Raw genomic sequence first — 20,424 nt, 5'->3', positions numbered from 1 at the left:
GGCTTAGATAGATTTGAGAAGTAGCTGACTTGGGAGGGAGGATGTGCAGGGGCCAGGGGCCAGGACTCCAAAAAGATTTATTGAACAGGCCAGACATTTCTCAGCCTGTGCAACAGCATGCGTGTTGGGCCAGAAGGTCTCCTGTGCTCCATCACTGGCCGCAGCCCCTCGAGGTTCCTGTCTGATTCACAGGCTTCCACCAGCAAGAGCCTGTAGACGACATGGGTTGTTTTTTTTTTTTTTGTCTGACAGAACAGGTCCCTGGACACAGTCAAGCAGATTAGCAGGCCATGGGTTTATGAGAAACCCGGAAGCGTGGCCACGTATTTACTGCCAGCCAGTTGTTCTGTCACCTTGGGGGGATCCTGGGTCCCTCTCCTTGCCCAGCAGACTATTCCTTGAGCATCGGCACTCCACCACGCCATCTGCTTGGGGAGGGATAATGGGATACCCAGGGCTGGGGGATATTTTGCGCTTTCCTGGCTCCCTCCCTGCCCCTGTAATTCTGGACTGTCAGTGCAAACCGCTCATCCTGCCCTTTCCAGGAACCCATATAAAAAGCCTTGCTTGGGATGCTGGAAGCCTCAAAGAGCCAAAGCAGCCATGGGGCAGGGCTCAGGCTGTTCCTACAGGCTGCGGGACCTGGGGACATCTCTTACCATTCTCAAGGGCTAGTATGAAGTTGTCAAAAACTTGTCCAAACGCACAGTCATAGCTAGAACGCCATACAACAGTTTTAAAGAACCAACTCTCGGATGGATCACACAAACACCACATTGTTGAAAGGACCCAGATCCCCCGCAAAGCCCCCCGCACTTGTCTTCAAGAATACACAAAACCTGCATGGGGCGGGGGCCTGGGGGTCAGTAGTGTCTGCTTCGGGAAAGGGGTCCAGTGGCAGGCCAGAAAGAATCTTCTGGTTGGTGTTTTCGGCATCCAAAAAAAAAAAAATTGACAAAGGGAGCATGAGACTTGTACACTGAGAGCGACAAAGCGCTGCTGAGAGAAATTAAAGTCCTCGGTAGAGCTCGTTCTCATCAGTGAGGCAGCCGGGCAGCCTCCCCGGCGGATGCAGACACAGATCTCGGTGAAGACCCTAATGGGAAAGACCATCACGCCAGCTCGAGGGCAAGCCCAGTGACACCGTAGAGAATGTCAAAGTTAAAATCCAGAACAAGGAGGGCATCCCTCTTGGCCAGCAGCGTCTGATTTTAGCGGACAAACAGCTGGAGGCTGGCCGTGCTCTCCTAGACTATGATGCCCAGAAAGAGCCCACCTGCACTTGGTGCTTCATCTGTGGGGCGGCATCACCCAGCCCTCCCTCTGCCAGCTCGCCCAGAAGTAGGACCGTGACAAGATGATCCGCTGCAAGTGTTACACCTGCCTGCATCCCCTGCATCCCTGTGCGGGCGACAGCCGCAAGGAGAAGTATGGCCACACCAGCAACCCATGCCCCAAGAAGAAGGTGGAATAAGGCCCCTCCACCGCCTCCTCGGCCTGCAGGGCGGCCTCCTGCCCAAACCTCTTGGCCCTGGGGCTTCAATAAAGTTTCCTTTTATTGACTGGAAAGAAAAAAAGACCCAAGTAAACTGAGGAACGCTGTTGTGGTATCATAAATGTATCTGGTCATTGTCCCAGTTCCTGGCACCGAGCTCCCCAAACCCTTGGAATTTCCTGAGAGGAGCCCCTTTTGTTAATCATAAGGACTCCCTTTCTAGCACACTTGAGTCCATGCTAATGAGGTGAGTCTAGCCCTGGGAACTAGCCTTGGGATTCCCAACCTCTGGTCTTTTGGAGGCTAGGGATTGAGTCAGTCACCAACTGACAATGACTGACTCGCTTGTGCCTACGTAACGAAGCCTAGATACAATCTTTTGGACAATGAGGTTCACAGAGCTTCTGGGTTGGGGTACTGGGAGGGTGATGCGCCCGGTGGGCTTGGGAGCTCTGTTTTGAGGTTGGCCAGCAGAGCCCCAGTGCCCTGGGGACCCCACTGTGAGTGGTGTGTGCAGCGAGCACAGCTTCGTGGGGCTGAGGCCCTGGCCTGTGGAATGTGTGCTGACTCTGGGCAGTTAGTGTCAGAGTGGGATTGCTGGACACTGGCTGGCGTCGAAGAATCAGGAAGTGGCATTGGAACTCCCTTCTTTTGGTTCCTATACAAATGACAGGGGGCTGCGCGGGGGGAGGGGGAGGCTCCATTCTGACCCCTGGAGACCTGCCAGGGCTCAGTCCTTCATGCAGAGGACAGACTTGAGTGAAGCGCTATGCTGGGCATGAGCCTTCTCTCCTGGGACACTTCCTTCTCCAGGGGTGAGGTGACTGCTGCACGCCTCCTCATGCATCAAGACTGGTGTGTGCAGGCTTTGGACCTGGCAAGGGTGCTATCTGCCCTCATCCCCTAGTCACATGTTGGCCGATGACCCTGCTTGTCCTGCATCCCCATCCTAATCTATTCTCCAACCCCCACCTCAGGTGACACCCACCTTGCCTGTAGCGTGGCCCTAACTGCCCACTAACCAACCCTTGCCCAGGGTAGGAGTGGGGCTGAGGCACCTCTGACTGGAGCATTTCAGGGGAGGCAGAGGGGCACTTGGCAGCAGAAAGCTTAAGTAGCCCCAACACATTCACGTGTCTCTGAGTTGAATGTTGGTTTGCATTTTACAAACAAAACCAGCTGCTGAAACAGACATGTGGGCATCTAAGAAACCAGGGGAATCACATTTATTTCCCAATTATTTATTTAGAAAAACCATGCCAAACAGAGGCTGAAGCCCAGACTGCAAGAGAGGAATCTGGGCGCCTAGGGGCAGGTCCCGAGGCCGAGAGGCTGTGTCCCTCAACCCAGAGCTGGATCACAGGACCTGATGGAATGTCACAGCTCCATGTGTGGGCAGAGCAGTCTCCTTCTGACCTTATTCTCCCTCCCCTGCCTCTCTGGGACTTTAGGCCCCTGGACCTATTTCTTTGGATTGGCAATCCCAGTACTGCCTTGGAAAGTAAACAGCACTGGACATCAGGCAGATTTTCCTGGGTCAGGCCTCAGAGGCGCAAACAAGGGAGGCAGTTCCAAGTCAAGCAGGGGAACCAGGAGTCCTGAAGGGCACACGCAATGCATTCCGACTTACCGCTGGGGTTAGCAGCCTGGTCTGGGGACATTTCAAATCGCTTCTCCCCTGGGCATTATGTGTGGTTGGAAGAAGCCTGCTCCTTCCTGGGCAATCCCCCAGGATAGATATTTGCAGGGTGGGGGATCTTCCCATAAAGATTACTGCTCTCAGCCTGCCCAGATTCTTGGGGTGTGGACTGGAGAATCCCCTTCTCAAAGTAGCTGGAAGTTAATGTGCAACCCTATTGGTTTGGGGCACAATATCAAGGCAAGATCACACACCTCTCCCTCTCTCCCTCCCCCCCTCCCACAGATCACCATGGAAGGTCCCCCCAGCACAGGTGCTGTGAAAGAGGACCACAGGGCTGTCTCCTGGAGTCACAAACCTGTCTCCTGACGGATGGACAGCAGAGAAGTTGCTTCAAAGATGAAGGCCTGACAGGGCCCAGAGGACCACCTTAGATGGAGGTTTCCTGTAGATGGAATGTGAAGGACAGAGGCAGCTAGCATCCCTCCGGACAGAAGGGCTCCTGTGAGAAGAGGCAGAACCTGCCTGGTGTGCCCCAAGGTGAACCAGAAAAGCAAGTGGGGGCTTCAGCACTCGGGCCCCGGGTTTCACTCACATTGAGTGAATGCAGCCTGGGGAATGAAAAGGCTAATTTCCCAGAGGTCCGTGGGTTGTAGATGGCTGTGGGGCAGAAGCAGCAGGGACGATGGAGAAAGATGGGCATCAGGTGTTTTTGAAAGACTGCGTGTGGGGACTGAGGCACGAAGGAACCTGTCTGTGTCAGGTCCCCACTGACCTCGATGGTGGACTGGAGGCCAGTAAGGGTGTCTGGCCCAGTGTGGTGGAAGGTCGTGTGACATCGGCCAGGGCTCCCGGCCCACTGGGTGCAGAATAAGCACTGTGACCAGGTTTCCCTCAGTATCTGTGCTGCCTGCCTCTGTGGACCTCAGTGTTCTCATCTGTAGACTGGGATCGTCACTCCCTGCCTAAGTCTCGAAGTTTTGTCAGAATGAAATCCATCTAAACCCTGCTCCTCTACAGGGTATCATGCCCTCTGCCTCCCGCAGAGGACCCTGATCTACACTGTCACATTTGTCAGGATTGGAAATAACCTTACCCTTAAAGCAGCACACCTTGGCAGGCCCTGGACCTGGCTGAGCTCATTGTGACCCAAAAGGAGTTGACATGTGGCAAACGTCCTGCCACCTGTACATCACACTTCCCTGAAAACCTGTTGCAGGTCAATGCAGATAGGGGGAAGACCCCAGGGTAGTCTAGCCAGTCCTTATTAGGATCCTCGCAGCCCAGTCCATATACCCTGTCTCACTGACTTTTAAATGAGGTCCACAGAGGAAGTCAGCACCTGGAGGATCTTCCTGACCCAGCACAGGGTCTCCCTCTGCTCTCGCCCCTCCCACCTCCCTACGCAGGGGTCTCTCTCTCTCTGCTCCTGCTTCAGCATGCCCCTCCTCCTTTGCTCTTTTCTCCAAGGCACATGGGTGGAATTCTCAGGCAGACTGTGTCAGGGCAGGAGGAGAGACGGTAAGACACAGAGGATCTTCCTTACTGCCCAGGCCTAAGCTGGTCCCAGACATCTTCAGTTCAAGTTGCTATGGGAGGCCCATCAGGTCTGGGGAGACTCTTTCAAGGCCTCAGCAGCCCCCAGACCTTCGTGCATGGGCCAGGCCATCCTGACTTGGCTCCTGTCCTCCTCCGAGGGAGACCCTCAGTGCCCCAGTGTTACTGGGGAGAGGTATTGGCGACACCAGGGCATACGGGTGTCCTTGGGATATCAGCAGTTTGAGGGAGTTTTGCTTTTGCTTTTTGTTTTGTGGAGTGAAATGTCTCAGGTCGTGGTGGAAAGGATCCATTTACGGGGTGAGTTTCCACACAAGCCAGCATCATCCAGCCTCAGGAAGCACCCAAGACACTCTCGATAAGAGGCGGCAGGGAGCTTGTCTGTCTGTCTGTTCTTTGGAGCTCATGAGGTCATGGGTCATAAGGTCATGAGGCAAAGAGAGCCAGCAGCCTGGATACCTGACCTCTAAGCCGCATGTGGTCCTCTCTCATAGTTCTGAGCCCTAAACTGGCCTGGCCTGGGCATCCAGTGCACACAAGGCCTGGGTCGAGTCCCCCTGCCTTGCCCACCAATGACAGCCAAGAACGAATTTACATTCCAGCCTCTTCTTCGGTGAATAATCAGATGAGAGTTAAAGTTCTCCAGGAGCGATGAAGCATCACTCTGCTGCCTCCTCTCGGTTAAAGATCTCAGTGGGCGGCGACTTTCAGCCTGAAAAAAAGAGGTTGTGGGCGGCGGAGGAGAAGGGGAGGATACTGCGTCAGAGCCACCACCAGGGGGCGCAGCGGGACAAGCGCTGCCGCTGGTTCCAGACGAGGTTTCTAAAAAGGGGTGGGCCTGCTACAGGAGACGCGTCCCTAATCCCGCTTTCCTGGGAAGCAGCCGGAAAAGGCTAGAAATAAGCAGCAGAGCAACAACAGCATGCGTAGGTTGGCACTCTGAGGACGGAGACTTTTGAGGGCAGAGGCCTGTGCGGGTGCCCTGCTAGTGACTGACGTTCCCTGGAGTCCCTCATGCCCCTCCCTCCACACTCCATCTACCTCCTCTGCTCCGCTGCCCACCCCCTCCCCCGCCACTTCCTAGGCTACAAAATAGGTACGATAACAGAACCTGCCTTGTACGTTGTTGTAGAATCGATGACCAAAAAAAAAAAAAAACAAAAAACAAAAAAAAAAACAACGACGACAACAACGCAGAACTGCTCAGGACAGTTTACTGCGCCGGGCACGGAACAAACACCCCTGCTCCCTGTTTGCCATGTTGGCACAGTCGTCAGAGGTGCTGGTATCTTGTTATTCCGTCAACGCTCCTTCCTCGGCTGGGCCCAACGTGCAACATTTTCACATGACCCGGATCTGCCTGTCTTTTAAGAGTGATGGTGCGCTGTGCCCTGCGGGGCGCCGCGGATGAATGTCACTTCTCAAAGTGATGTAGCTGATTTTTAAGGAACTATGGGTAGATAAATTAAGATTCGCTGGATGTCCATTATCTGTCTTCCCCACTAGAATGGGAGCTCCAAGAGGCTAGGCGTTCGTTTCAATCCCTGCTGTGTTCCTACAACTTAGAACAGAGTCGGGCACGTGGTTGGAGTTCAAGAAACTTTCATGGATGGTGTTGGGAAAGTGCTTGTAACATAACGAAAACTTGTAAAAAAAAAAAAAAAAGTGGTACTTTATGATACCAATTTTGTAAAAACGCTGTATTTATCTATCTTCCTATATAGCACTCTCCATATACATCTATAGAGAAAGTTTCCACGGTATGTGAAAACTCTAACAGTGATAATCTAAAGGTAATGAGAAGACAAGTTAAATACTTTTTATTATTTCCCAGTTACCTGCACTGAACATGCACATTAGGTTTGGAGGAGAAGAATAATATAGGAAAGAATAAGCTGGAGGCATGCCACAGGGGGTTTGGGGGACGAGGAACGAACCCGCGCCAAGGTGTAGCTGGTGTTGCGCCATCAGAGGCCTCGGATTGGGAAGTGACCAAGTGACCTGGTGCCTGTCCTGTCCCTGACCAGGGAGAGGTCTGTCGGCCTCTCTCATTGCCCAGAGGGACCAAGAAGGAAACTGGGTCAGGCCTGGGGCAACAGGGAGCCTCCCCTGGGGACCACTAGACAAGCCTGTTTGTGACAGAAAATGCATCAGTTCTCCTGTGGGGTGACCCGAGGCGGCGGCAACTTAGGAGAAAGACGACTGGCTCACAGGCAGCCTGGAAAACCTGGCTTCGCCCCTCCCTAAGTGTAAAGGGCCATCTCATTGCCGGCTGTCGCAGCCTGTGCAGCAGGAGTCGTCCCATCCTGCTCTCACCCACTGCCAAGTCCATCCCTAGCCCCTGCAAGACAGGCCACAGCAGCTCCGGAGGCCACAGGTGTCCTCAGAGTGGTGGCTCTGGTTTCCCTCCCGATTTGAGGCAAACAAGTGATTGTGGCGTACTGTGTCGCTGGGGATGAATAAATGGTTCTCGCTTCTCTGTGGGTATACGGAATCCTCAGGGTCACTGGCTCTTTCCCAGCACGGAGACCCACCTCCTCCCCTCATCACCCTTGGGACTGGTATGTTTCTGTGGCAGGAAGAAGGGGTGGGTTGAGCAGGGGTGAGGTCACACGCCTCTGCCTCCGGCAGCTCCAGTTCCATGGGGACCCCCAAGAGGGCAGAGGGGCCTTGGCAGACCAGGGAGCTACCAGGGTAAAAGCGCAGAACTTTTCCCGACGTTCCCTCACTCGAGGGTCTGTGGCTTCCAGGGCCACCCCTGCCCACTGCTCAGGAATTTGGCATAGGAGCAGGAGGCATGAGCCACAAGCACTGTGCCTGCAAACCAGGTTCCCATGGGACCTGCGGACATCCCCAGAACGATATGGAGAGCAGAGACAGCACAAGACTTGGAATGTGGCCCCAGGGGCAAGGGATGGATAATGGACAAATGAATGAATGATGATGACCTGGGGCCAGTCACCTTCCTGGCCTGTGGCCGAGCCCGGGATGCAGAGAACTAGAGAGAGGACTCAGGCCGATGCTGCTCTGCGGCAAGGATCAGGGAGCCGGGGATCAGTGACTTCTTCCTCCCACACCTGCCAAGGGACAAACCAGCTGTTTCTCCAAAAGCTTCCTGGGTGCCTTTCTAGTTGGCAGCATTTGGCAGTCAGTCTGGGGGCTTGGACGCTGGGCCTTGGCTTGACACGTCCTTGTCCAGGGCCACGAGCCTCAGCCCAGACTTGAGGATGCAATGAGCACTTGGCTGAACGGCCTTTTCTGCAATCTGCTCCTTGGTCAATGTGGCCGCAGCCCCACACTCCCACCTGGGAAAACCAGTTTCTAGGGCTGGATCCCAGCGTGCTGGTTCCGGCTGCCTCTAAGCTTCCATTCTCATCTGGACAGAGGTCACAGCGAGGGAGAACCGAAGTGACTGGCACATCTCATCAGCACAGTGGGTGCTCGAGGGTTTCACCTGTGTCCTCTGAACTCTGGGCCTAGATATTCCTCTCTCAGAGATGCCCTTTGTCACCCTCCTGCACACGTGCGTGCGCACACATGCTGTGTATGTGTATGATTGTGTGCTCACATGTGATATGTGCGCATGCGCATGTGTAGTGTGCATGTAGGTGTATGCATGTGTGTTGTGAATGCGTGTGCACATTATGCGTGCGTGTGCACATGTTCACATGTGGGAGAGTGAGTATGAGTGCTGGGTGGGGCCTGGTGAAATGTGTCTTATAGAAGGCTGGGCCCACGCATTCTGTCTTAGGCGGAACCATATGGAATTTCACATATTCACCCACGTGGCTCATAGCAATTTGCCAAGACTAAGCCAGCTGAACAAAAAAACTCCAAAGTCCCTGTCAAGTCTTCCTTTGTGCAGCCCTCTGCTTGTCTGCCCCCTGCAAACAGCATCTCCTTGCACCTCAATCTCCTCTGCGTGGTGCTCCTGGCCCCCAGTCAGGGCCCCTCTGACATGTGGCACGGGGACCTCCTGCACTCAGCTTCACTCCTCTCTACTCCCAGCAAAGCTCAGCCTCCTGACCCTCAGGGGACAATGCCCACCCTGCCTTGGGGCTCCAGGAGTTATGTCTTGTCAGGACAGGGCCCCAAGGTGATCTGCGGCCAACCTCGAGAGCGATTTCCCAGGGCCCACTCCAGGCCCATGGGGAATCTGACTTTGCTTCTGGACGGTTCTTAGGATCTGAAGAGTCAGGTACCTGTGACCTGGGAGGCTCTGCCATTAGGCTCTCTCTCCCTGATTCCACCTCCTGTCCCCAATTTACATTTCATGGAATGAGATGCATGGAAGGAAGGAATAAGGATCCGTTAAGAGAGCATCTTGTGTTTACTCTTTATTGTCTTTTTAAAAGGTGGTATCATCGCTCACGGAGTGGGTCAGTGATTCAAATCCGGGTCATCGGCACCCCTGAAAAAGGTTTGCGTAACATTTTTCGGGGCTACTTATCTTTGTCCCTCTTCCCTTCCTGGGCTGGCCAATCCCAGGTGACAGAAGTAAAGAACCTGGGTTGTTGGCCAGAGGGGAGAGTCTTGAGGGGGACTGAGGAAGCTGGGGGAAGGTCAGGCAGGCAGCCTAGCTTCCCTCTGTTTTGCTTCCCATCCCCCCAGGCTCCCCCTGCAACCCCTTGGCCTGTCTCCATATGCAAATTACCTTCTCCAGGGCTGCTACACGCTCTCCTTCACCTTTTTTCTTGTGGAGTATGGAATGCAGCACACCCAGCTGGTCCTGGTCCTGGAGGCCAAGAGGAAGGTAGTGGGTGAGAGAGAGGCGTCCCCACCCGGCCATGGGGCCACAGGTGCCTGGAGTGCAGAGCCAGGGCCCCAGGCAGCACCTCTTCACCCCAAACGCATGCTACAGGGTAAGTAAAAATGGAATCAAACTTCCTCACAGAAACTCTCTCCCCCGATACATATAAATCTGGAGAAAAGGTAGCGATAACGACTGCCAATGAATTAAGCAAAGGGCTATAATGCTATTAAACATTCAGAGCTGGCCACCCCCCAAAAAATGGTAACCACAGAAAACACCATTTTCACGAGCATGCCTATCTGTCTGTCCTCAGGTCTAGGCTTCATTCTGAATCTAAACTTCAAAAATCACGTGCTTCTGTGTACTCCTCACTGTTTCTGAGAGGCGGGACTTGGATAATTCAAATCTTTCCTCTTAGTTATGCAATTCCACACTGTTTAAGTTATTTAAAATGACCATGTATCAGTTTTACAAAGCAAATAAAGAAAATTTTCTTTTAAAAAATGTGCAAGCAAATAAGCCAAGGTATTAATATAGTTGTTAATTCTCAGTGACGGGAAATTGAATAAATTTCTGTTTTCTTCCTTGTGTTTCTCTGTATCATTAAAATAAAATAGATCCATGGGTCCTTGGGTGGCATAGTAGTGGATATCTTGCCTTTTCCCAGCACCCTTTACAGCCTCAGGAAGTGGGGGTGGGGAGGGGAGTTGGGGGCAGGTAAGGTATCTTCAATGACCATACACAATCTCAGTCCCAATAGGGTGTAGGTAGGCAGGACAAACATGCCTCCTGCCCCAGTGCTGAGGCCTGGGCTGCTTTGCCGAGAAACCAGGCACGTGGGATGGGTCCTCCCCCTGTCTGCAGGACCAGTCTGCAGCCTTTGCAGCCAAAACCCTAAACCGAGAAGCTGGTACAACTCACGCGACAACACCTCACGCCCACCTTCTCTTCCTCCTCCCTCCTTTCTCTTCTCCATATTCTGGCCATTCTGTTGGGTGATGAGATGGGGAGAGGGTGTCTGGCTATGGAGTGAGGTGGGACTCGAGGTAAAGGTCATCCAAGATCCCTCAAGCAGTTAGATGCCCTTTTGCCTGCCTCTCAGTTCCTCCAGCCACAGTAAATGCTTAGGTCTCTGCATGCACCCAGGGGAAGAGGGAAGGACATGGGCTAGTTCTGCCCACTCCACATGAGGCACTGCGGGCTTTTCAGAAGCTGCGGTAGAGGAAGTTTCCCCCCACCTGTCTGACTGTGAACTTATGAGAATCACTCACTCGTCTTCTGACAAATCCCCCATGTCCACCTGGGACCTCTTCTCTTCTTTCATGGCACATGTGACCACCTGTGGGAAGCGGCAGGAGCAGTTTAGGGGGTGGGGTGGAGTGGAGGAGCAAGTCAACCACAGGCACCAAGCCTGGACCTGCTGGACCTGCCCAAGGACCAGATGGGGATGTGGAAACCACATCGGCCTTGAGCATCCTCCCATGAGACAGGGCACCAAGTGGCAATTTCAAATTAGGGGACCCTGACCTAGGAACTGTGCCCTTGATGTGGGCCTCCATGACCTCCATTCTGTAACAGATCTGGAGACGTGGGCCCTTGGTCCCTGCTCTCCTAGAGACGGCCTTCCTTGAGTCCACAGAAACTGTGATGCGCCCATGATAACCTTATCAGAGTTAATAATAAGCTTTTTTCACTGTGGAATATGCTTTGAGGGCAGAGAAATAAAAGGTGCAATCTGAGAAAAAATAACCCTTAGGGAGGAACTTAAATTTGCCAAGAGAGAATTTTTAAAAATGTCTAAATAGATAGATGACTTCTTACTACAGAAGAGAATTGGAGAAAGACACCCTAGAATATTTGTGTTAGAAAGACATCCTAGACAGCCACTGGGTCGACCACTTGTTTTTACAGAAAATGATGATGATGACGTGACAATGATGATAATGGTGATGATGAGTGATTGATGATGGTGATGGTGATGGCGATGATAGTGATGATGGTGATGGTGATGATAGTGATGATGGTGATGGTGGCGGCCATGATGGTAATGGTGATGGTGGTGGTGGTGGTGTTGATGATGATACTTAATACTGAGGATTTCTGGGTACTAGACACTGAGGGCTTTACAAAACAACCCAGAGTATGGGTACTAATAAGATCCCCATTTTATAGATGAGACAACTGAGGCACAGAGAGGTATGCTGACGTGTTCGAATACTTACTGGCAGAGCCAGATGTGGAGGCTAGGTCTCCTAATTCCTAAGCCTGTGCCCCTTCTACCGCCCCAACATCATTCCACAAGAGGTTCTCAGGGCCCATGCACACCCCAAGGGTCGACCCAGGCCCTAGAGTCTCTGATGGTGGTACTGCAATGAGTGCATGTCAGAGAGAGGGAGGATGAGAAAGAGGAGAGGGTGACCTCCAGCCTCCAGGACAATCCACGACACCCTGGAGCTTTCCTGATGCTGCTGGTCCTGTCTCTGCTTCACCCTCCAACACGTGTGCCTGAGGCAAGCTCCCTGGAAAGCCTCATAGGCCCTGAGCACAAGCATTTCCCGGAGGGTGGTTTGGCTTTGTTGTGTGAGGGATTTTTACCTCCTCGGCATGGTCTCCAAGATCAATCTCCACAAACACAGATGGTTTCTGTGAATAGAAACCAAAGAGACACGAATAACACGCTTGGGTGAGCTAGGCAGGAAGTAGATTTCCTGGCGGGAGAGAGGATTTCTGGCCTTGAAGGTCTGAGCAACTAAGTACCCCTGGGACCACCAGACGCTGACAGTGCTCAGTGGGGGCACCTGGAAAGCTGAGTAGAGGTCTTCTGGCAGAGTGAATGGCAAGGTATCCATGCGCCAGCTCTGGCAGAGGAGGGGCAGGGAGGATTATAGCCTTCCCACCTTTCCCTTCTTACCTCCCATCAGGTCCCCGAGACCCCAGAGGGTCTCTCCCACTTTCGCCCTTTGAGAACCAGGGCCTCCAGGTAACAACATGGGGCCCAGAGCTGGCTCAGCCCCTCCGCACCCACCCCAGGCCTGCACTATTGGGCAGCACCTCAACTCTGCCACTGCAAACCTAAGGCCCCACTTTACTGGGCAGGTAGATTCACACTAAGATGTGAAAGGCCCTGGCAGCTCAGTTGTTAAAGCCTCAGGGTCACTAATTGGGCACCTCGGCTCAGCCCAGAATGTGTTTGCAATAGGAGCACTTTATTCAACACTAAGGGATGTATTTGAGGTGGGTAAAGGACTCCCCAGAACCCCTGGAGCCACACTAAGAACCTTGAGTTATAAATCTTGGTAAAGCACATCCAAGTACCACACGGACTGGGAGGGAGAATGACAGCTATCTTTCCTCAGAAAGTGCCCTGTACCAGTTCCTACTACAGCACTGATATGACCCTGGCCAACAAACCAGGGCCTGGGGGCTTGGAGCTGTTTCCCTGGGCAAAGGTCAAGCTGAACATTTCCTTCTTTCAGGGACCACACGCCTTCAGCAACTGCACTGTTTGGGGTTAGGATGCCCTAGTATTGGGCCAAGAGCTCAGATCTCTCCAAGGCTCTCCGGGGCTCTCCGGGGTTTGGGGCAGGACTTGGTCCAGCCTGTGGTCCCTGCGGAGATGGCTTGGGACCACACGTCCACAGCGTGTGCATGGTCCCACAGTACTTTGCCTGACAGGCCTCCCCATCTGACTTCTGTCACCAAAATAAAAAGCTCTTGCCTCTTGTTCCAGAAGGTCTTCCAGCTTTATGGACTTTGACTCCTGTTCCTGTAAGAAGACACCAAACAGGCAAATAAAGATGGGACTCCGACCCGAGGGGGCAGCAGTACGTAGTACATGGATATTAAAGGACCAAGGCCTGACCTGGGCCTCCTGGGTGCGTTTCTCTGTGCTCTCTTCTTCCTGCTCCTCCTCACCACTGGCTTCTGAGTCACTCTTCTCGACCTCTGGTTCCATCTTTCCACTCTCATGTTCTGACTTTCCAAGGGCATCCTGATTATTTTCCTGTTTGTCTTCCTCTAGGTTTGCCTGACTACAGAAGTGGAAGCAATGGTTTGGAATAGGTGTCGTGGAGACACAGCTTCGAGATGACACCTTTCTCTCTCTTAGGCATCAGGCAGCTCTGGGAGCAGCTCCAGCCTGGACACGTCAGCAAAGAGGAACCCGGATGTTAAGGGCCTTCCCCCTTCCTGAGGGCAGGAGGGTGGGTGGACAGAGCAGAGCTGGGAGGTAGAGAGGGAAGGCGATGTGCGGAGGTACCAAGGACAGGGCAGTGCCACTCGAGTTGCTTCACATGCCTGGGGAAGTGGGCACAGGGGAGGGGCAGGGAGGGAGCTTGCAGCTCTGAGAACCACTTTGACTCATCCTGCCTCAAACTCTCCCATCTGGGTCCCAGGGGTCCTCTCAGGACACCCCAGGGCTTCTTCGGGGCATCCAAATCTCTACCTTGGTGCCGGCCCCACTTTCCACCGCCATCGTCCTGTGTCCTACTCATGTCTACGGAAAACCATCTCTGCCAGACAAAGCTCACTTACCAGACGGTGTCTTCGGCTTCGCTTCTTAGGTCCTTTCCCTGATCTTCAGACTCTGAGGAGAAGGGAGTGGCGTTTGTCATCAGCACTTGCATCATGTGGTACGGGAGGGCCACTGGCCGGGGGCCCCACAGCTGAGCCTTGCGAGGACTAACAGGACCCACCACAGGGCGTTGGGCACTGGGCTCTCTGCAGCTAGAGGTACACTAGAGTGCTCAGTGTCCACCTGATGACTGATGGTTATGACTAAAGCGAGTCTGGATTTTTACTGGGACTGGTTGTCTCTGATCCTGTGTCCCAGGACACTGACGACTCTGCACAAGCTCCCACTCACACGCGGTCACTCCAAGACCTCTGCCCTTTGAGGCAGAACTCTGAGTGAGGCATAGGCATTGCCTTTACAATAAGAGTGCGAGACCCAGGGGATTCCTTGAAATCTTCCTGGTCTCAGCACACTAGACTGGAGGCTGCAGAAGCAGAGGGGGGAGGTGGGTATGTCCCCTGAGCAGGCCTCCTCCGAAAGGCATTGTCGAGGTTTAGTGTAGTCATGTTTCCAAGAAAAGCGCTAACCGATGATGCCCAGCTAGTGAGGATTTTTGTCTGGGTGTGAGAGAGAGCAGTGCACCCAGTCGTTCAGGGAGCTGTTCTTCCCACCCCAGCCTCGTGTCAGTAGTGATTGTCAATAACAAATACGGTAAAACTGCATTTTGGTGACTTTGGCAGAACAGAGTATAAGCCTCATGAACTGATTTCACCGACCACAGAGCAGACTTCTGGCTTCCGGGAGCTTGCAGATGGGCAGAGCTTGCAGGGAAGAGTTATTCAGGAGGGGGTTCCCTAACCCCTCTGAGGGGACTCGAGGTTGCTGACATTCCAGGTCCCGTTTCTGTGAGGTCACAGCCAAGCCGGGAATGGTCAAGATGACTGGTTCCCTATAGTAGCTGCTCCCTCCCCGCTGGCAGCTCGGCCCCACACAACACACCACACACCAAGGGCCAGGATGCCAAGGGCCAGGATGCCAAGGGCCAGGATGCAAACGCAGCCCAGGGGAAATGCCAGACCTTGGAAGTAACTCTGAGCAGCCCCTATCCTGGAAGGTTTCCTTATAGCATCTGGCAGTCAGATCATCTACTCCGGGCCTTCCATTCACAGGCCTCAGGGCTGGTGGCAACTGCCAGAAAGAAGAGGTGGTGGCCGGCTCCCAGGATGTGCCCTGCATCCTAGTCCCGCTTCTCTAGGGAGTCTGATCCGGCCGGCCCTGTCATTCTCTCACGCTGTCCTCCCTTGGAACCCTCAACCCATGCCACCCTCCAAACGCTATCATTCATGAGGACCTGGGCTTCCTCGCCCATGCCCTTGGGAGCTTTTGATCACAGCCAGTCCTCCCTGGTGCTCGGCATATGCGGCTTTGGGCCGTGTCATGCAGACACTTTTCTTTTCCCTGACTGGTCCGAGTTCTCTGTGGATAAAAACTAGGCATTCTCCATCCTCTCTATCTGCAGTAGCCACACACGCTCAGATGTTCATTTACCTGTGGCTGCGCCATCCCCAGGCAGACCCTGGCCATGCCAGACACAGAGCCTTGCAGGCAAACGTCGGGGGTGTGAGGGAGTGGGTGGGACAACTGTGTCCTGAGAGACTGCTTCGGAACTTGGGACAGTAGTGCCCTCTTATCCGCAGATTTACTTTTCAAGGTTTCAGTTACCTGCCGTCAACTGTACGTAGTCTAAACATATTAATGGAAAATTCCAGAAATATACAATTCATAAATATTAAATCGTGTGCTGTTCTGAGTAAGGTAATGAAATCTCTCACTGTCTCCGTCTATCCTGCCCAAGATGTGAATCATCCCTCTGTCCAGCATCTCCATACTGCATGCACTACCTGCCTGTTATTCACTTGGTAGCTATCTTGGTTTTCAGACCCACTGTCACGGTATCGCAATGCTTGGGTTCAAGGAACCCTTATCTTACTAATAAAGGCCCTGAAGCCGAGAGTAGTGATACTGGCAGCTCAGATATGCCAGAGAGAAGCTGTAAAGTTTCCTTTAAGAGAAGAAGTTTGTATGTATGGGAAAAAAATGTAGTATAAATAGAGTTCGGTATTATCTTTGGTTTCAGGCATCTCCTGGGCGTCTGGGAATGTATCCCTGTGGATAAGAGGGAACTTCTATAGTTCTCAAGACATCCCTCAGGGAGAAGAGGATCAGTTCAGCCTCAACTTTGAATTAGAGGACTAGAAGGATTCAGAATGAATAGTTTTCAAACGGGGATTTAAAAATCGAATTCTTCTGGAAAACCTTCAGCAGCCCCTGAGCCTATGTGTGCATGCATGCGCTTCTATGTGCCTGTTTTAGAAGGCACGGGCCGTCCCAGGCAGATCTTCAAACCCTGCTACTTTCTATAACATATATCTGGCAAGAAGAAGAAAAGAATCAGTAAAAAAAAAAAAAAAAAGCGATGATTTTTCCTTCCCCATGTGATGATGTGGACAGCAAGGCCTGGGTCAGCCTTCCTCGGCATAAGGCCAATGAGGCCTCCTGCTCCCCATCCTGAGGCTCTTGAGTTCCAAGGGAGGCTGAGCCCCTCCGGTATGGTTTGGAGCCCTGGTGCCTGTGTGGCAGGACAACGTGCCATCCATCCAGTTTGGGGGGATCTAGGGGCGCCGGGTGGGATCTGAGCCTTCCCATTGCGCCCTCTCCTCATTGCCATCTTGTGGGCGGCCCCCATGTCGAGACATGACCTCTGTGTTTACTTGCAACAGCCCCTAAGTGGACTTAGGTCGATTTCTCCTTTGAGGAACTTGGCTCCTCCTGAGCGAGCCTGCGAAGTGTGGCTGTGCTCGGAGTTTTCACAGGAAGGAGGCGGAGGAGCCACACGGCTGCCCCTGTGCGGCCAGCGGGCCCGGCGTCACCTCCGTCTCCTCAAAAACCACATCTCTGGGTTTTTACGCTAGAGAAGAACAAATATTTTTGCGCCCTTATCTCTTTACATGGCCCCTAGAGCTTGAACAAGCAATCTGTATTCCTCGCTGTGTTTCATCGCTGCGGCTCACTGACCACCTTATAAAAGGCCACTTGCTGGAGTGAACTCTCCGGAAAACCAGACTGCCAAGTGCCCCAGCAAATGACCAAATTCGTCACTTCCTCACTTCCATCCTTCAGCCAACTCAGGGTACCACTGCTTCGAAGAAAGTGTCATAAGATGACTACAAGTGAGAGTGCCCACGTTAGCTCACGCTTAAGGCGCATGCCATCTAAGTGCGAGGGCATTTCAGGGGCACGCCCCCACTTCGGCCACCACATGACTCCTCTTGGCACGTTTAGAAGTATCTTGGAATGGCAAACATGGCCTACCATCCCCACAGCTTCACGGCTGACCCCAGGCCCTGGCAGGTGCGGTTGTTCCCTGAAGCAGAGGGAGGTTAGACTCAAAGGTGCGATGTTACCCAAGGCCTCATTATAAACCCGAGACACTTCCTGTCCTGGCCTTCTCAAGGCAACAGTGTTCTCCATGTGTCCGATGGCATTGCAACCTCATGGGAATCCCCAGATCCATCTGTCCTCACCCTCTTTTTCCTGTTCCCGCAGAACTCTCAGTTGTCCACCCACAATGGGTGCCAGGCCCTCAAGCTGGCCCCGTTGGAGCCCCAGGATGATTCTGTCACCTGAAAACCTCAGTGTGCAACACTCACCACCTTGGTCTTTGGGTTTTTAAGCAGAGGCCCTAGGAGGGAGGCTGCTTTCACCCCGCTGTGGCCCCTACCTAGCTCCTTGCACAGCTTCTGGAGGCGGCTCGGAGGGTCCCCCTTCTGGTGTAAGCCGCCCACACTCCTGCTCCTCTGGAGTTCAGCCATCTCGCTGGCCGCCTTGCTGTGTCCGGAGGCCGCTCCCAAAGGAGGGGCCCCGGGGCCCAGCCGGTGCCTCCTCTGCACAGTGGTGGCATCCTTCTCCATCCTTCCCCTCCCTTCAGGTTGCAGGAAAGAAGAGGGACCCGGCTCTCAGGCACACCCTCAGACAGAGGGCATGGTTTCCAACCTCTCTTGCAACGAGCAGCCCAAGAGTATACCCAAGGGGCCTCCCGTTGCTAAGTGTCCCCTGTGACATCACTGCAAAGTCAGAGGTCAGAGGTCATCCCAGCACAGCCCTTTACACAGCTTCAGGTTTGAAGAGTGGGCCTTGCTGGGTTCCCTTCTTCTGGTCCATCACTGGACTCTGCACCAGAGGAGGTAGAAGAGGGGCCAGGCACACCAAGGGGCTCTCACCATGGGCACTTCTGGTACTATGTCTGCTTCAAGCCTTTGGATAATTTTCCATACCTGAAAATCCCCCCCCCCCCCACCCCAAGGACAAAATTGGCACAGACCAAAGTCAGGAATATGGACCAAAGATGCAGAAATGGCTGTGGTGGGTGCTGCAGACACTTCATTGATGGTGATGAGGTGTCATTTCTCCATACCCTGCCTAAGAGATTCTCCATGTAACCTTCACTTTCAGAATGCAGGGCTGTCTGGAGACAGGCAGGTTTGCACTGCACTGACAAAAATATCTTTTCTGCATTTTCAGTCTGTATCAGGTTGCTGATGCTGCCATAACAAAGTATCACAGCCTGGATAGCTTCGACAACAGATATTTACTTTCTAGATCTGGAGACCAGGGTGTTGGCAGGGCTGGCTCCTCCTGAGGCCGCTCTTCTTGGCATATAGATGGTTGCCTTCTCCCTGTATCTTCACCTGGTTGACCCTCTGCATGTTTGGGTACTAATCTCTTCTTATGAGGACACCAGTTATGTGGAATTAGGGTTCGCTCTAATGACTTCACATAACCTGAATTGCCTCTTTAAAGACCCTATGTCCAAATACAGTCTGAGGTACTGGGGGTCAGGGCTTCACCACATGAGTTTTTGGTGGAGGTCAATTCAATCCATAACAGAGCCTAACAAAAAATTTCTGACATCCTATTCCAGCACACTTTTTTTTTCTTCCAATCATCTAGGATCATGGGGAACATATCACAGTAGGTACTTCCCCTGAGCAACCAGCTTATTACACTTGGTGTGTCAGAAATATTCAGGATGAAGCAAAGGTGGCTCCCTAATTCCCCCTGCACTTCTGTCTCCTCAGACAAGCTCGCAGCCTCTTAGCTCATGGGAGGCCTCAGGTCACCGAGCCAAGTGGCCGATGCAGAGGCAGACGTGGCGGTGCCCACGTGCTGGAGACATTGCTCAGAGGTGCCCGCTGCGATCCTGAAGGCTCTGACCTTGGAGAGTCTAACTGATGAATGTCATGATGGTGGGACGCTTAGGGACAGCTTTTTTTCTTCAGGTAACAGGATGTCTGAAGAAAGAGTAAGTGGATACTGATTGGGATCTCCGAAAGCCAACCGTGATCTGTTACGAGGGGTCCTGGGAGAGGGGCTTCTGGTCCCCACGTCCCATCATTGGGACCCTAATGGAGTCCTGCAGAGGGGATTCTGATCCCCATGTTCCCCAGGGTTTTATCTTTTTAGTCCTTCCATATTCTCCCATGGAGGCAGACCGTCTCCGCCCTCTTGATTCTCTCTGCTGGGCCTGGTCCTGTTTGTGAATCTGAGTCGTCCAGGCTCCTTGGAGCCAACCTGTGGTCCTTCTGTGGAAGCTCATGGGCTGACTAGTGTCCATGGCCTCTCAACTCATGGGCAGGCACTCTCCCTTTGGTACCCCTGCAGCCCCCTAACCAGCCCACTGTTGCCTCCCTCCCAGAGAAGACAGTAGGGACCAGAGAGAAGCCGCCTCTCCAGAGAAGGAGTCTGACAACCATTGCCCGAAGTCCTGCAGCTGCAACACCCCCAAGAAACATTTGATTCTTCTCAGAACAACTGATTCAGATCAAAATTAAAAAAAAAACAACAAAAACAAAAAAACAAAACAAAACAAAAAAACAAGTGAAAGTCAAATGGAGATAAGAAATAAGGAAATGAGACGATTCATTCTTGCCCCTCTGGGAGAGAGAAGTCTCTGCTCGATGATACTCGAGGTTCATCACCCTCTTGTTCCTCCTCTTTTGGGAGGCGAGCCTGTCTGGTCCTCAAGCTTGTGGCCCACTGCTTCATTCTCAGAGACAGTAGCATCTGATGGAGCCCTACCTTTCCCACCCTCCTCCAGCTGGACCCCCATCTCCTCCCGCATTGACAGTTCCCAGCGGGACACCTTCCAGCAGCCCTCATGGTGCCTGGCCCTGCACATTTCCATCCAAGAGCATCACAGTTTCCATCTAACCCAAAGCCCCACAACTGGACCTCACTTGTCAGACAGACCTCACCTGTCATTCAGAGGTCCTCACCTGTCACTGGAAGGCCCTCACCTGTCATCATGGATACATCATCCAGCTCCCCACCTTCCTGGCTCCATAACACACACCCATCTCCCATGTGTGCAATTATCAGTGGGCACTCCTAGGAAACTAAGCCATCCA

The 20,424-nt window shown here is 53.0% G+C and overlaps 1 protein-coding gene and 1 pseudogene across 4 annotated transcripts; one reads left to right on the top strand and one right to left on the bottom strand.

Annotated features, from left to right (window-relative positions):
• The first annotated feature begins 1,069 nt into the window (after positions 1-1,069).
• On the top strand, positions 1,070-1,474 carry LOC107514358 (annotated as a pseudogene).
• A 4,515-nt stretch (positions 1,475-5,989) lies between these two features.
• Positions 5,990-20,305, bottom strand: CUNH13orf46 (chromosome unknown C13orf46 homolog). 4 transcript variants are annotated; one of them, XM_036228777.1, is made up of 8 exons: positions 17,739-20,305; positions 13,978-14,029; positions 13,307-13,475; positions 13,163-13,210; positions 12,040-12,087; positions 10,716-10,783; positions 9,346-9,426; positions 5,990-9,102 (listed from the first exon to the last, which is right to left on the bottom strand). In XM_036228777.1, exons 1-7 carry the CDS (start codon positions 17,926-17,928, stop codon positions 9,360-9,362), a joined length of 642 nt encoding a protein of 213 aa, XP_036084670.1. In that variant the 5' UTR covers positions 17,929-20,305; the 3' UTR covers positions 5,990-9,102; positions 9,346-9,359. The 4 variants fall into 4 exon arrangements, with proteins under 4 accessions (XP_036084670.1, XP_016007448.1, XP_016007449.1 ...); XM_016151962.2 differs by lacking the exons at positions 10,716-10,783; positions 17,739-20,305 and having other exon boundaries at positions 13,163-13,475; positions 13,978-17,653; XM_016151963.2 differs by lacking the exons at positions 10,716-10,783; positions 17,739-20,305 and having other exon boundaries at positions 5,990-9,426; positions 13,978-17,653.
• Positions 20,306-20,424: the final 119 nt, after the last annotated feature.

This window comes from Rousettus aegyptiacus, unplaced genomic scaffold, assembly GCF_014176215.1.
Source record: "Rousettus aegyptiacus isolate mRouAeg1 unplaced genomic scaffold, mRouAeg1.p scaffold_m13_p_11, whole genome shotgun sequence".
NCBI lineage: Eukaryota > Metazoa > Chordata > Mammalia > Chiroptera > Pteropodidae > Rousettus > Rousettus aegyptiacus.
Note: the sequence above shows the minus strand (reverse complement) of the source record. Positions and strands in the feature narration are given on the sequence as shown.